Source organism: Melozone crissalis, unplaced genomic scaffold (assembly GCF_028551555.1).
Source record: "Melozone crissalis strain CALT ecotype California unplaced genomic scaffold, PUWL_Pcris_2 ptg000063l_1, whole genome shotgun sequence".
Classification (NCBI taxonomy): domain Eukaryota; kingdom Metazoa; phylum Chordata; class Aves; order Passeriformes; family Passerellidae; genus Melozone; species Melozone crissalis.
This window is the reverse complement of record NW_026535841.1, coordinates 13,208,076-13,222,787: the sequence shown is the minus strand read 5'-3', so window position 1 is coordinate 13,222,787 and position 14,712 is coordinate 13,208,076. Positions and strand designations below refer to the sequence as shown.

The window sequence follows — 14,712 nt, the reverse complement described above, 5'->3', positions numbered from 1 at the left end:
AACAGGGTTTAAATGTGCGTTCGCTGGGCGCTGATTGGTCCGTGCCGAGCGCAGGCGCGCTCTGATTGGCGGCCCGGCAGGGAACGCCCCTCCCCCGACCGGGCCGCGGCACGTGGGTGGGAGCGCGCGGCGGAGGCAGCGGGACCCTCCGGCCGTGCGGGCCCGCGGAGCGGCGGCGGTACCGGGCCTGCCCGCTGGGCCCGTGCACCGGCACCTCCCAGCGCCGCCTCCCTCCTGCACCCTCCGCAGGGCACACGGCCCCCGCCACCTCGCAGCGGGGATTTGGGGGACCCCTAATCCTGGCGGGATTGTAAAATTCTGCTGTGTGCAATTATTAGGCTGATTTACGCGATGTTTAGCTTAGATCTCCTTGGCTGAAGTTTAAGTCTATTAGTTCCATCTTCCAAGCTTGCCTGGAGAGCAGGTAATGCTCCAGCATTGCACTAAAGCATCAAAGACCTTATGTAAATCCCCATTCCATAATAAGGGCAGCTAAAATATTACAAAACCAGATGACAGAGCCATCATTATCACCAGGAGAGCTGGAACTGCCTTCAGCATCGATTCCCTGGTCAGAAGCTGCCAACAGGATTAGTACATAGGCTTTGAAATCGGGAAAGCACAATGGCAAAGAGTTACACAGCAATGGCTCAAAGCACGCATGGATCGGGGATGTGGATGGATGCCACGTGGGTGCCATGGTGGAAGTCAGGAATTGCCACACAGGACTTTGGTGCTCCATGATAAGCAGAACCCTTACACTGAGCAATGACTCCTGATTGCTGTCTGTGCTACCCCTCCTGCAGCGAGGCCACCTGAGCGTGCTCAGGACCTGGGGGTGGCACTTGCTCTGGCCCGAGCCCTATCACCACTGCGGTGGCTTCCCTTCCCACCCAGGCTTATCTGCAGCCTCAGGCTGCTCCTTGTCTCTGGGCATTCCCACAGTGCATAAACAGCCAGTAACAGGAAAAAACCCTTCTCATCTTAAGCAAGAACTCAGGCCTTGCCCTTTCCAAGCTGTCCCACAGCAGCTGGGGGCTCACAGGGCAGGAATTCAGTGAGACTGCAGAGTCTCAGGAGGCAGCACAGCATTCCAGGCCACCCCCTCCCCTTCCTGTGACAGCTCTGCACTCAGGCACTTTGGGAGAAGACAGAACAAACCCAGCTCTGACATTTGTTAAATCTGGGTCTTCCATCACCAGGCACATGCATTTTACAGAGAAGCAACCAAAACACCGTGGGTATTTCCCTGTAAACTCAAAGCTGCAGCCAGCTGACATCCTGTCCATGAACATCCATGTCCATGGTGTTCTTCCATCAAGGCAGGTACTCCAAGCTCTCTGCAAAAGCACCAGAGCAGACACTGCTCTGATTTTTCCACCCCAGTTTGCACTGTACTTATCACCCAGCTGGGAAAAAAAGATCTTCATAAATTACTAAGATGATTTCCTTCATGCAGTAATAGGAAGCACTCTTCCTAATGTCTTGGGAAAGCTCTGGTAACGCCGGAGTGGTTTTGCTCAGCTGTTGGGGGTTGTATATTTTAGATAATTATTTTATATATATATATATTAAGTAAGGGAACTGAGTTGGCACCGAAGCCGTGCGGGCCACCAGTAGAGGGCAAAGGAAGCCAAGGAATTCTCTTCCCCAGAGCAACAAAGAAAACAGCGTCATCTCTGAGTGGCCGCTGCTCCCGGCGCGGTGGGATCACACCGTGAATTAGCAAAACACGCTGGCTTCACCCCTCAGCTGGCTGCCAGGGATGAGGAGAAGTTAAAACGCTCAAGGCTCGGGCCCAAAGGAGCGCGGCTGGGACTCGGGACACGCAGCAGCCCCAGCAGCAGCAGCAGCACACGCAGAGAGCGCTGCCGGCTCCCGGATCCGCTGGAAGCAGCGCTGGAACCCAGTGACCCAAATATCGCCTCCCGTGGTGTCGCATGAGCGGCCCCCGCGAGCACCACGTCTGACTGCGGAAATGTGAAATTGTTTTGTGGGGGAAGGGAGGGAAGGGCGAGCGAGGCGTTGATTCGCTCAGAAAGGGAAGAAAACCTTCAAGGTAAATCTCTCCGGTCCAGATGAACACTTCATCCAGTTTAAAAAAAAAAAATCTTATATTCGAATTCATGGTTTCATTTTCTGTCCAATATACCAAGGGGATGCTTGTGAAACGTTCCCACCGGAGAGCAAGTTCTCACACAGCACCTGTCATATTTGCAATTTGCAAAATAAATGACAGCATTTACACAAATTTCTCGTTCACAAGATGAAATCCCTACAATTTGTGCTTCAGCCACTAGAAATCAAGTGAAAACAATCCCTGAGGGTAACTGCTGAGTATTACATTAAGCAACATCATTTTATAAAGTCACAGAGTAAAATGCCAGTAGGTGCTACCTGCATTTCATAGATTATAAAATATAATTATATTCAGAATTGTATCTACCAATGATATAAAAAAAAAAATCTCTGACTAGAAAGTGCAATGAGCTCTGTGAATTACATGCCAAAATTCTATGGAAACGGAGTCCTGCAGACAAATGTGCCTGTGCTAATTCCACGCCAATGGAAAGCAGCATTTCCACCAGTGAGATTACTCACCTATTGCAGTCGAGGATGATCAAAACGCTGACAGGTAACTCCCTTTTCAACTCAAGACATCAAAACCCTGCCTTTCTTGTCACGATTGTAAAGTTCGATTCAGCACGTGTGAGCTGTACTTCATCATGCCTTCATCTGAAGTGTGCAGAGAGCAATAACCAAGATAAAAGCTGCCACTTAAATTGTTCTTCTGGTCCCTGGCCTCACTTCTGTCATCTTTCTCTCCATCTGAAGCATCACTGATTAATCTGAATTACTTAAGTCAGTTTAATTAACGTTGCTTTGTCTTTAAATAGTTTAGCCTTAATCTGTCTAATCCTTTATTGGTTATATTAATCCCTGTTAAATTTGTCTAATCATAAAAAAAGCAAACTTGCACAAGATTGAATGAGTAATACTGAACATTTGAAGGTATTTCATGATTGCTCCCATTTCATTTATGTCTGGCTCAATTCTGTGTGAAAGTTCTTACAAATGTTCATGTTTTTACACAACTGGGAAAGTATTTTATTGGAAGATTGTCTCTTTTAACAAGTCTTCTCAGTGTAGGGGCCTCCAGCTTTAAAAAACAATGTCTCCAAATGTGAAACCAGCATGAGGGGTCTCCAGATTTTAACTCACTCTTTGCAGCAGCAAGTTTCACATTAGCAGCTCGTATAAAATTCGCAAGGGAAAACTCATCTGGCAGCACCCCAGGGAGGGCAGCAGTGCTATCCCCCCGCATTCTCCTGGGGGGTTCCTGTGCAGGAGCTCTGCAGAGCCGCGGTGCCGTGAGGGGCGGAGGTGGCGGAGTCCTCAAGGCGGGATGGCACCGGCTGCACCGGGGAGCCGCCAACCGCGGAGGGACGGGACGGGACCAGGGGCCACCTGGAGTGAGACGCGTTAAGCAGCGGGAGCACGGGCGGGGATGAGCTCAGATTCCAGCATTTCCCCTCACCGCAGCGCCCGGGGCCCGGCCCGGTCCCGCCGCTCCGGGGCCGCTCCCGCCAACGCCGCCTCAGGCGGGGGCGCGCGCACGGCGCCTCCCCCCCCCCCCCGCCCCGTGATGCAGCGAGAAACACGAGATCTCGCGAGAGCTCCGCCGAGCTGCCGAGTTCTCGCCGGCAGCCGCCATCTTGCGGGAGCCTGGGTCACGTGACCGCTAGCAGCCGCTCGCCTCCGCCTTCCCCTCCCCCCACCCTACCGGGAACCGGGCCCGGATCGCCAAGGCTCGACTGCGGCCGCCGCCATGGGGCGGTGCCCAACCGCGGGGACGTCGCTTATTTGAAGGACGGTCGATACGCCGGGGATTTTTTTTGGGAGGGGGAGGGAACGAGGAACTTTCTGCCTTCCCCTTGCTGAAGGCAGGGAAAAACCGAGGCGCGGCATGTCACGTGACGGGGGGGCGAGCGAGGAGCGCGCGCCGGGGCCCGGTGGCGGCGGTGGGACGCGGGGGGGGGGGGGTGGGCGCGAGACGGCGGCGGCGGCCACGTGACCGGGGAGCCCGCGGGCGGGGGGCGGGTCACGTGGTGCTGAGCGCGCGCCAGCGGCGGGCGGTGGCTGGCGGGGTCACGTGGGCGGGGAGCGCGCGCGGCGCGGCGGGGGGAGGGAGGCGCGGCCCGGGTCACGTGGTGCGGGCGGCCCCCGGCCCCCCCTCCCCTGTGAGGGGAGGGAGGGCAAAGATGGCGGCCGTGAGTTAGAAAGCGGCGGGCGGCGGGGCCGGCGGCGGAGACTTCCAGGAGCCCGCGGGAGGATCCAGTGCGATAGAGAGTAAGTGCCGCGCTGCTCTTTTGCCTGGCGTCGCGCCTGTTTGGCCGCCTCTGGCCGCTCCCCGCGTTGTGGGGCCGCCCCGGGGGTTTCTTCCCCTCAGCTCCTCACCGGGGCCCGCGGCGGCGGCGCGGGGGTGTCCGGGGAGGACCCGTTGTGCTGGGAGCGGCTCCGCGTCTCCCTCGGTGCCTCAGCCCGGAAGGCTGCGCGGCCGCCCCCGCAGGGGTCCCGGTGGGCCGGGGGCGGCGCGGCGGGCGGGGTAGGCGCCGCCGCCGCCCCGGCGGAGCCCCGCTTGTCCCGCGAACTTCGTGCCCGGGGGCGCGCGGGGGCGGGCGGCGGGGCCCCCCGGGTCTGGGGGAGCGCTTCCCTAACGGGGGCGGGCGCGGCGCTGGGTTCGGCCGCCCCCCCCCGCCGCATCCCTGCGCGGGCAGAGCCCCCCGGGCCGGCCCGCGCCTTTGTGCGCTCTTTCCGCGGCCGCTGATTGTTGAGGTTCGAAATGGAGAAACGAGGCGGGGGGGATGGGGGTGTTTGATTTATGGTGCCGGAGCGGCTCCCGAAGCCGCCGTGAGACGGAGCCCTCCCGCCCTTGCCCGGGATCGCGGTGCTGTTGGAGGGATCTTTAAAGAGGTGAAGGTCTGGAAACAAAAAGTCGCGCATGGGACGGGATTACGCAGCCGATTCTGGCCCAACCCGGAAGTTTATGTCGGGAACACGTGTTGGTGCGAGGGTGGCGGGGCCGAGCCGCCGACCCCCGGCCCTGCCGCCGCCTCCCCCGGGGCTTCCCCGCCCCGCCGAGCCCTCGGGGCCCCGCTGCTCCCGGGGAGCCGAACCGCGGCGGCGGACACGGCCTCAAAGTCCAGGCTCTCGTAACGAGCGCACCTCAAACAGAGGTTGCTAGGGTGAGTAATAGTTTAACGTAGAAATGCTCCTACAGTCTGATGGGGAAGAGGCCTTTTGGGGTTTTTCTCTTGGATTTTTTAGGGTTGTTTCTTTATTATTTTTAGCTGACCAGGTTCCACGCTGCATTTGAGGGTATAAATCAGAACTCCTGCACTTTCTTTCAGGTACTCTTAGGCTGGTTCTATGTGTTTGATATCTGTTAAACATGAAGCAGATTTTGTAAGTCCTTAAAAATAAAACCCTTGAATTGATCTGTTAGGTAACTCCAGAGTGAGTAAAAAAAAAATTCAGTGTGATCAAACGGCACAGTGTGAAGTTAGGAATTAACTCGGTGGTAGACTGTTTGGCTTTAGACTACCAAGGTTCTGTCTGGATTAAAATTATTTTAAAACATACATTAATGTTTTGTTAGCTGCCCTCCCCCCCAAAATGAAAATCTGTAGTTGATGTTGTAAAGCAAGAATTGAAATTGTGTAACAGCGTGACATTTGAATTGGTATTCTGTATCTCCCTCACAGCCATGAGAGGTTATATTTGTATGCAATCTTAATATTTAGAAATAAAATGTGGGCAGTTTGTCTTTTTGTCCAGACTACTCTGGTTTCAAAACTGGCTGAGAGTTACTCTAAAAGCTGTTGAAGCAGGTCAGGGATGTGGGAAATGGGGCTTTGAGACACACCTGGAGCTGCCTCCCAGGCTAAAACTGAGCATCCTGGTGCTCACATGCTGCTCTTTTTCTTTGAGATTTTACTTGTTAAAAACTTTCACTGCTGGCCCAATTACCAGCTCCAGCCCTTTAGTCTGACAGCAGATTTCATGCCAAAGTATTGCATTGTTAAGTCTTTTAACATTTTCAGAAGTTCTGAATTTCACATTTGCAGACTGTGTAACTTGGCAGTTGTAAATTTTGTAAGCCAGTCATTGAAAAGCATTGAGGCAGAGTTGAACCCATGGTGCCCTGAAGTGTCCCTCGTGTCCTTGAAAGCTTTGAGGTTTGAGTGGTGACCAGCCTTCGAAAAGTGGGAATGATTTTTCCAGGATTGGATTAACTCCTGGTTTTTGTGAGAACACCTTTGTACGTGTGAATGCAAAATTAACTGCTCCTCTTGAGGTTAAGGCATGGAAGGATGAGTGAGTTCATTAATTAGGGTTTTGCTCTTTGATTGGATGGTGACTTGGAGAGGACCAGAAGGGGTTGGGTTGGTTGAATTGTTGTTTTTTTGCTGTTACCAGGTTCCTTCTGGAGACAAAAGCTGTGAAATGAGCAGAGCCCACGTGGCTATCCAGAGAATCCTGTTGGGTGGGATGGAGCTCTGAACCTCTGCTCTGAGAGGCTGCAAAGGGAGATGAGAAATTTTCAGGTCAATAATAACTCCTGGTTTAGTCAGGCAGAGAATTTGCAGGGCAAAGCTGTCTTGTCTGTACAACTCCAGCATTTGTGTGATGTTATAGAGGGTTTCCAGTGCAGCTGAGGTGTTCCCCAGAAGGGCAGTGGGGAAAGCTCTGCAGTGCCAGAGCAGAGTTGTGGGTGCTGTTTGTGCCCCAGGCAGGCGCTCACAGCCAGGGCTGCCCCAGGTGTGGAGGGGCTTGGGAGCAGCAGCGCCTGCTTGATTGTGCTGTTTGGTTTGGAGCAACTTCTGATACTGTAATTGATTATGGGTTCTAAATAAGCACTTCAGGCGTGCAGTGTTACTGTGTGTAACTCACAGACCTGAAAATCAAAAGGCTTTTCATTGTTTGGGATTCTACCATTATGTTTCTCAGGGGAAACAGAGCAGGTTGCTTGACATGTGCTTTAGAATCTTTTTTTGTTTTGTTTCTTTGTACCAAAGCTAAAATGGAAGGAGAGAGAGAGAGCCAGGTTGGCATGGATACATGACATGATATTAAACATGGCATTCTGGTTTTGTATCTTTAAATCAGGAATTATTTACATAATGTGCAGTGATCACAAAACTGTCTCTTTATCAAAGTTTTAAGCTGTGTTCTTCATCAGGAGAGCACCTTACAGAAATGTTTGGTGTGTTTTGGTGGCCCTTCTTGAAATACCATTTTGTTTTTTCTTCATACAAAGAAAGTAATTAAGATATTACTACTACTAAGGTTGAAATTTTATGAATACATTTTTTAGTTTCATTTAATAGGCTGATTCTTGCTCAGTGACATTGGACTACCTCACTAAACATAGACAATCTTATCTGCAAGGTTCTACATGCTCAAAACAGTTCTTTGAGTGATGAAATCCTCAGGGAACAGCTTGTAATATTCACAACTTTTTAATAAGTATTTTCTTTCGGAGATTTTGAAGATGTGGCAAACAGGTCCTTATATAGTATTGCCAAGGCTGAGCTGCAGAGCTTGATAAAGTCACTTTCACTTGTGTGAGCTGAGGAGCCTCCTACCTTGCAAGATTATGGAGCTGCTTCAGCCTGATAATGTTTTAAGCTTAACCAGCATGTGCTACAGAAAATAAAATGTTACCACAATGCAGCTTCTCCTGTATATTTTTTCTTCCTCATTTAATTTCCTTGTTAAATTACAATGAGGAGGATGGGCAGCATTGGTGCTTGGAAGTTGCACAAAGGCTAAAATTGGTGCTAAGTATTCAGTGACTTCTAATGTAAAAAATCTAGAAGTTCAGAATTCCCTTTGTTCCAAACAATGCAGCTTTGTTCCTACTGTACAGAAACAAAATAAGTGAAACTAGTCAAACTTTCATTGTCCAAACTGACAGACAAACAATTGCTGTTGTTTTACTGAGCTTTTTGCTGGGTTGTGAGCAGCCATGAATTTTTAAGACTTAAAATTTGGGATGTCAGGAGAGGGGTACAGCTGGGGGACTTCTTACATGAAAACAGCTTTGCTAGAAAGAGAGTTTCTAAGCAGGAGATATTTACTCTGAAATTGTAGGAATTGATTTGCTAGTTTCTATCACCAGTCATTACTGAAAACTTTGAAATAAGCAACTAAAGCATTCCTGCTATGAGTTGTTTTTTTTTCTGAACTCTGAAACTTTTAAGGTCTCAGCCATCATGTTTTTAAAGGTTAAACGTGTTGGGGTCAGTGGCATCGTGGAAATGTTAAACTGGACATGAAACAGATGGGATGGGCTGTGACACCCTTGCAGGGTGGCTGGGGAAGATGTGTTTTTTGTGGTGTTGGTGTGGGTTTTTCTTCTAGCTTTGGTTTTGCTTTGAGTCTCAACTTCATAGAAAGGCCTTTCATTCCTGTATTGTGAGAGGAGACTCAGAGTTCTTGAGTCTTTTCATTTTTTCTTACTTCTCTTAAGTGAAAAGCCCCAAACTTTTGCTGCTTCTGCCTTTTTGTGCCTCTATTTAGTCCAGTCCCTTAACCCTCAACCAAGTTTTAGTCATATCTTCATTTGGCAGTGGGGTGATCACAGCTCCATACAGACTAAGGAATGACTTAACTGATGGTTTTTGAATTGTACATTTAGACATTTTACTTTATTTGTCCTTTGAGCAAAGATTTTTCCCCTTGTGGAAGGGTGCTCATGCCTCTTTCCCAAATGGAAGTTATGATTTTTAAGTGTTTTGGAGCTGTTTTGATGGGGTGACCTGTGTGAATTCCCCTTCTGTAGAGAAATTTGTCTTCAGTAGCTGCTCTCAAGTTCTAAACACCAAAAGTACTGATAAGCAAAAATTTCATCTGCAGACTTAAACCTTCCTCCCCTCACCTGTTTCTGGTTAGCAAACAAAGCTGCAGGCTTCTAAACTTGGATGTGATGGTCACTGTAAAGATTTTAGTCTGCTGAAAATGAAGGATTTATCCTGCCTGATTAATGTGCATATGTAGTCCCCTTTTTTGAGAGAGGCAGCACAATCTTTGTGGAATGAAAGGTGAAACTGAAAGTCAGGTCTTCCCACTTTTGTTCACCCATTCAGGATTCTGGGAGACAGGCAGGTGGGTGGTGACATCCTTTAGTGCTGCTGCCATATCAATCAAGTGTGCTAGATCATTTAATACTTAATATTTTCTGTACCTCATAGCAACAAACAAGGCCATTCTGCAAATTTATTTACTCACCTCAAGTACCTTTAAGAAAGAAGTAAGGTTCTGAGAAGCAAATGGTGTTTGGTGGGGCTGTGTGTAGTCAGTAGCAGTCCCACCAAATGTTTGTTGCTTTGATATTGTTGGGAGCATCTTTAAATCTTTGCTACATTAAAATGCATCTTCCCCTTGTCCCAGTATCTTGCACTTGTGGTGCCACCATCTCATGAATTGTGAGTATGAATCCACAACCAAAAGGTTTCTCCCTGCTATTGCACAGACTAAAGCTGGGGAGAGTAAGAACTGAGTGCCTGAGGCTCAGCTTATTACAAGAATTACCTGTTCTGCTAAAAGTGCTGAGGAAGATGTGTGAGCAGCCAGCTGGATGTGGCTCAGCTGTGCATGTACAAGGGACAAGCAAGGGAATGCTGTTCTGGAGTCTTGTGAATGAACATCTAAAATGCCAACAAATAATTTTGTCCTCTTACCTATTTAGAGTAGGTGTTTGGCTTCATTGGGTTCCAATGTTTTATTCCTAGTGGATGTTAAGGGGTGTGGAGGGTGAATGAAATTAAGATCTGCTTGAGGTGTATTTTAGACTGTATAAGCAACAGCTCAAGTTCTGTGAGATAATTTAATTTTTTTCTTAATACTGAGGCAGATGGGTTTCCTTCTTAAGCGAGTGAAATGTGTTATCTCCTCTCTTCATCTTTAAATATGGAGTATTTGGCTTTTTAATAAGTTTTTGTGCTGTCTAGAATAGCTTTTAGAAATTAGTTTTGCTTGTCCTACACATAAAGGAGTCTGTAACCTGCTGTTAGTGTCCTATCTAATAAGCAGTTACATACCATAATAGTGGCACATTTGTTCTCTCCACTAAGCAAAACAAAATTTCTCCAGTGAATGAATGTAACCTAATGTAAGGGCAAGCAAGAAATTAAAGCTTTCCTTATAAGCTCTTTATCACTAACTTGTTATGTTACAAGATAAAGTAAATGAGTTTTAATTGTGCTTCCCTCGTGCAGTTGCTTCACTGACAAAGATGGATCATTAGCATAACATGGGCTCACCATTTCTGCTCTTGGTATTTCTTGCAATCCTTGAAAATGTAGTGCCTCAAAGACTAGAAAAGGTCTCTTAAGTTTATGGCTGTGATAGCGTTTTGTGTAGTAAACTTTAATTCTCCCTGCTTTTAAGTGTGGTGAGTATGTTCAAAAGCCTGCAAATAAACTAAAGAACCAGAGCACATCTAGAAAGTGACTGTGTGTACAAGAGACTGCACTGTGAATGCCATTAAATGCAGGAAATGGAGTTGTGTGTGGGCAAAAAATAAATCAGAGTTAAATGTACTTGTACTTACAGTTTCATTTCTTTTTTTTTTTTTTCAGAGATGGTGGAGCCAGGACAAGATCTGTTGCTTGCTGCTTTGAGTGAGAGTGGAATCAGTCCAAATGATCTCTTTGATATTGACTCTCCAGACGTGGTTCTTGCAAATCCAGCACCAACTCCAGCTGTTCAGCAGGTTAAAACAAGAACAGGGATTTGTTAGAGCTTGGGTTTGCTGTGATGAAGGGGTTAAAGGGGATGGTGTGCATGGCAAGTGGTTAGAGCATGTGGAGTTTTCTGAAGTTTCTTGCTTCATAGTACTGAGATTGGAAAATGGCTTGTGAATTAATTTTAAACTTGCATACAAAAAAAGCAATGTCAAACACTTGAGGTCAGTACAGACAGAAATGTGCTTAATTCTGGGCATGACATGGGGACACAATGCCAGGTATCCATGGAGAGCTCTCATGTCATTGGGGTCTAGCTGCTCTGCAATAAAATGCATAAAAAGTGTAATGAAATACCGTGTTTAAGCTCCATGATGGCCTTCACTCTGCCAGAGTGTAGCCACTTGAGGCACAGCCTGGAACAAAAGCCTGAAGGTTTTATTCCTGCTGCCTTGTTTGCTTCCTTCCCCGTGCAGTCGGTGCCGCTCAGCGCCTTGGAGCTGGGGCTGGACGCTGAGGCTGCAGCTGCTGTCAAACAAGAACCAGAGACTGTCTCCACTCCAGCCCTGTTAAATGTTCGGGTAAGAGCTGAGCTGCTGCTCCAGGGTTTGGGGTTTGGCTGGGGAGGGGGCTCAGCTTGGGCTGGGCACCAGGTGCCCACAAAGCTGGTCCACCTCCTCCACCTCAGCTGCACATAGGCTGAAAAACCATGGTGAAAGGCTCATGGGTTGAGATAAGGACAGGGAGATCAGCAATTTGTCATGGGCAAACCAGACTCAACTCAAGGAAATTAATTCATTGCCAGTTAACAATGGAGGAGGAAAATGAGAAGAACAAATCTAAAAATACCTTCTCCCCACTCCTTCCTTTGTCCTGGGCTCAACTTCACTCCTGGCATCCATGGTCCTCCAAGGGCTGCAGGGGAGTCCCTGCTCCACACCTGGGGTGCCTCCTCCCCTTCCTTCACTGACCTTGGTGTCTGCAGGGTTTTCTCACATATTCTCACTCCTCCATCCCAGCTGCTGATGGTGTAACAGTTTTTGCTGGTTGTTAAACAAATGCCTTCTCACAGGCACTGCCAGCGACACTGAGTGGCCAAGCCTTGGCCAGCAGTGGGTTGGACTGGCTTTATCAGATATGGAGGAAACTGTAGTGGTCATGGGTGATGAATTTCTTTTTCCTTTACCTTAAAATCTAAAAAATAAAAAACCTTTTTGCTCAGACTGTTGCAGCACAAGATATTACTCTGGCACCTTCAGCATGTTATTTGAAGACAGACAAGTGTCTTCTGAAAACTGGTATATCCTGTGTGCTCAACGAAGTGTAATAAAGTTTACTCTTTCTTTTTGACTGTTTCCTGAAAATTTCCTGCTTCTTTGTTGCCAGCAACCACCATCCACCACAACCTTTGTGCTGAATCAAATAAATCAGCTTCCAACTCTGGGGACGACCATAGTGGTGACAAAAACGACGCCGGTGACGACCTCGCGGCAGACGATCACTGTAGCAAAGATCATCCAGACCAGCACAACCACCCGGCCCTCGGTGGCAGCACCAGCAGTTCGCAATGCCTTGACCACTGCACCTTCCAAGGACCAGATTCAGCTGAAAGATCTGCTCAAGAACAACAGTCTTAATGAACTCATGAAATTGAAGCCACCTCCTAATATTGCCCAACCTGTAGCGACAGCAGCCAGTGAGTTTGCTTTCTTTGTGATTACAGTATTTATTTAAATAGTGAAATAACAGATCTTTGAACGTCGTGGATTTTCATTGATTAGCACAATATCCTGGTAAATTGAAGTGGTTCAGGAAGCCTAATAAAATTCATTCTAACTGTAGTAGTGTTAGAATTCAGGGCAGAGAAGTATGAAATAACAGAGTTTAAATTTTTAACTCTTAATTTGTGGCATGGGACAAGGAAAATGACAGATTGCAGCTGTAAAATTGGTACAAGTATTTTGTGAACATTACTGAAGTCTGTTAGCTATGTTACTGGAGTCTCTACCAGTTCCTGTTCTAGCATGTGCTTAGAAATACAACAAACTAATACTCTTTTCTACTTAGCATCTTCCAAACTACATTTGTAGCACATAAGGCGTTTGTGTGGATTGTCTCCTGCAAAAGGAAAATCTGTCCCTTTGTTTCATTGGAGGCATCAAATCTATTGTTTAAGAAATTAAGTCCTAAAAACTTGCTGTTTATTTTCATGTTACTTCTGAAGTGCTGCAGTAAGTTAAATGCCACAAGTCCTTTGTTACCACACTCCAAATCCTCATGTTGTGATTTCTTCCATAATATTTCCTTGTATGTTATTTCTAACATGTGGTCGACTTGTGTATGGAAAAAGCTGCATGTGTGTGTAACTAACTCTTTCAAGTTGTTCTGATTTTAGCATGTTAAGATCAGACTAGTTCAGTTAGAAAATATCTTCAGTGCTGCTTTTTTTTTTCTGAAAGATACACAGGCATTTTGTGGATTTCTGTTATTTTCATTGTCTCTGAAACAAGCTTTGCTGATTTTATAGGTGTGGTTGGCATAACCTATTTTTCTGTGTGCAGAGAGAGTGCAGTGCAGGAGCTGTCAGTTAGAACTGAAACAAAAAGCAGAATGTCCCTCCTTGTGTCATTGCTTTCTCTTAGGGAGTGGCTGCCAAAACCCAAGTTGGGACATGAACTGAAGTTGGGGCAGGGAGTAAAGGAACAGGAGGGGAGAAAGCAGAAGGGGATAAGTCAAGTTTTATTAAACAAAGTGAAAATTCAGAGAAGCCCAGAATAGGTGACACCAGCACGCAGTAACTGTTAGAGTGGCACAGCTGCAGAAAACAGTGCAATCTGTAGCTTCTGTGTACAGCGAAAAGGAAACCTGCAACTTCTAGAACTGCATTCCTAATCTTATTTGTGTTCCTGTGTCTCTGGATCTTTCCTTGTGTTAATTTTAAAAAAATGGCAAATACTTGTGGAAAAGAGAAGCTCTTGAAAGGAAAATGGTCTTTTCATGTAATTCAGGCAGCAGGAGTTCTAGATGGGAAAATATTAAAAAGTTAAATTATGCAGTGCCTCTGAGGAAAACATTTATTTGTGCAAGTGCCCTAATTGTTTTTAGGGGCAATTATGCTAAGTTTATTACATGCATTGATATGATGGAAGCCTGACAGCTGCTTTCAATATTTTGCATCCATCCTTATGCAAATTATTTTAGTTGTGTACTGAGCCCTATTCCTAGTTCCTTGCAATTGTGACTGAAGACAGGAAGGTTAATAAATGGTCTTCTTAAAGGATCCTGTTAGAAATTTTAACTTGAAGCATCATTGTGCGCCTGGTTACTTTAAACTTCTCTTTCAGCTCATTAATAGAGCAGCATGTTAACTTGAGTTGATGTTTGGAGGGAATTCTGTAAACCACAACTTTTCTTTTGCAGCTGACCTAAGCAATGGTGCAGTGAAGAAGGAGGCTTCCACAAAAGAGGTAGCAAGGATATGGATCAATGACATTAAAATGAGAAGTTTTTCACCAACTGTGGTAAGTGGCGCAGATGATTCATTTGCCAAACCAATGTGTTGCTGCCCATAAACAGTTGTGGCCAGTTCCAGGAGTTACTCATACTTGTCTTGTGTGTGGTGGAACTGTCAAGTGCATCTGTTTGTTCAAAAGGTCAGTTGCTCCACAAGATGAAACTTGGTTAGATGAGTGAAGTTAACAGCTGTGCTGAGCTTACATAGTAAATGACAATTTCAAGAAATTACTGTCCTTAGCAGAAGTTGCTGTGGGCCAAGAAGGGTGTGGCCCTGATTAAAGGTGATAAGCACAGCGTTTCCTCTGGGGTAAAACATTTTCTTATAAAATCGCTAGCAGTGAGGAAACTGAAAGACTTCCCCCTAGCATGGCTGTGCTTCTGGGCAGTTAAATTGAAGATTTAAATTGAATATCATTCAATTTTCTAAATGTAATAAAATTACCTT

At 47.0% G+C, this 14,712-nt stretch overlaps 1 protein-coding gene across 1 annotated transcript in view; it reads left to right on the top strand.

Moving 5' to 3' along the window:
• The first annotated feature begins 4,253 nt into the window (after positions 1-4,253).
• The window catches only part of SBNO1 (strawberry notch homolog 1), a 29,071-nt gene continuing 18,612 nt past the window's right edge, over positions 4,254-14,712 (top strand). Inside the window, exons 1-5 of the mRNA XM_054288607.1 lie at positions 4,254-4,350; positions 10,647-10,780; positions 11,228-11,332; positions 12,138-12,447; positions 14,172-14,272. Of these exons, the coding sequence (XP_054144582.1) occupies positions 10,649-10,780; positions 11,228-11,332; positions 12,138-12,447; positions 14,172-14,272 (648 nt within the window). The 5' untranslated portion in view covers positions 4,254-4,350; positions 10,647-10,648. The remainder of the gene's footprint in view (positions 4,351-10,646; positions 10,781-11,227; positions 11,333-12,137; positions 12,448-14,171; positions 14,273-14,712) is intronic.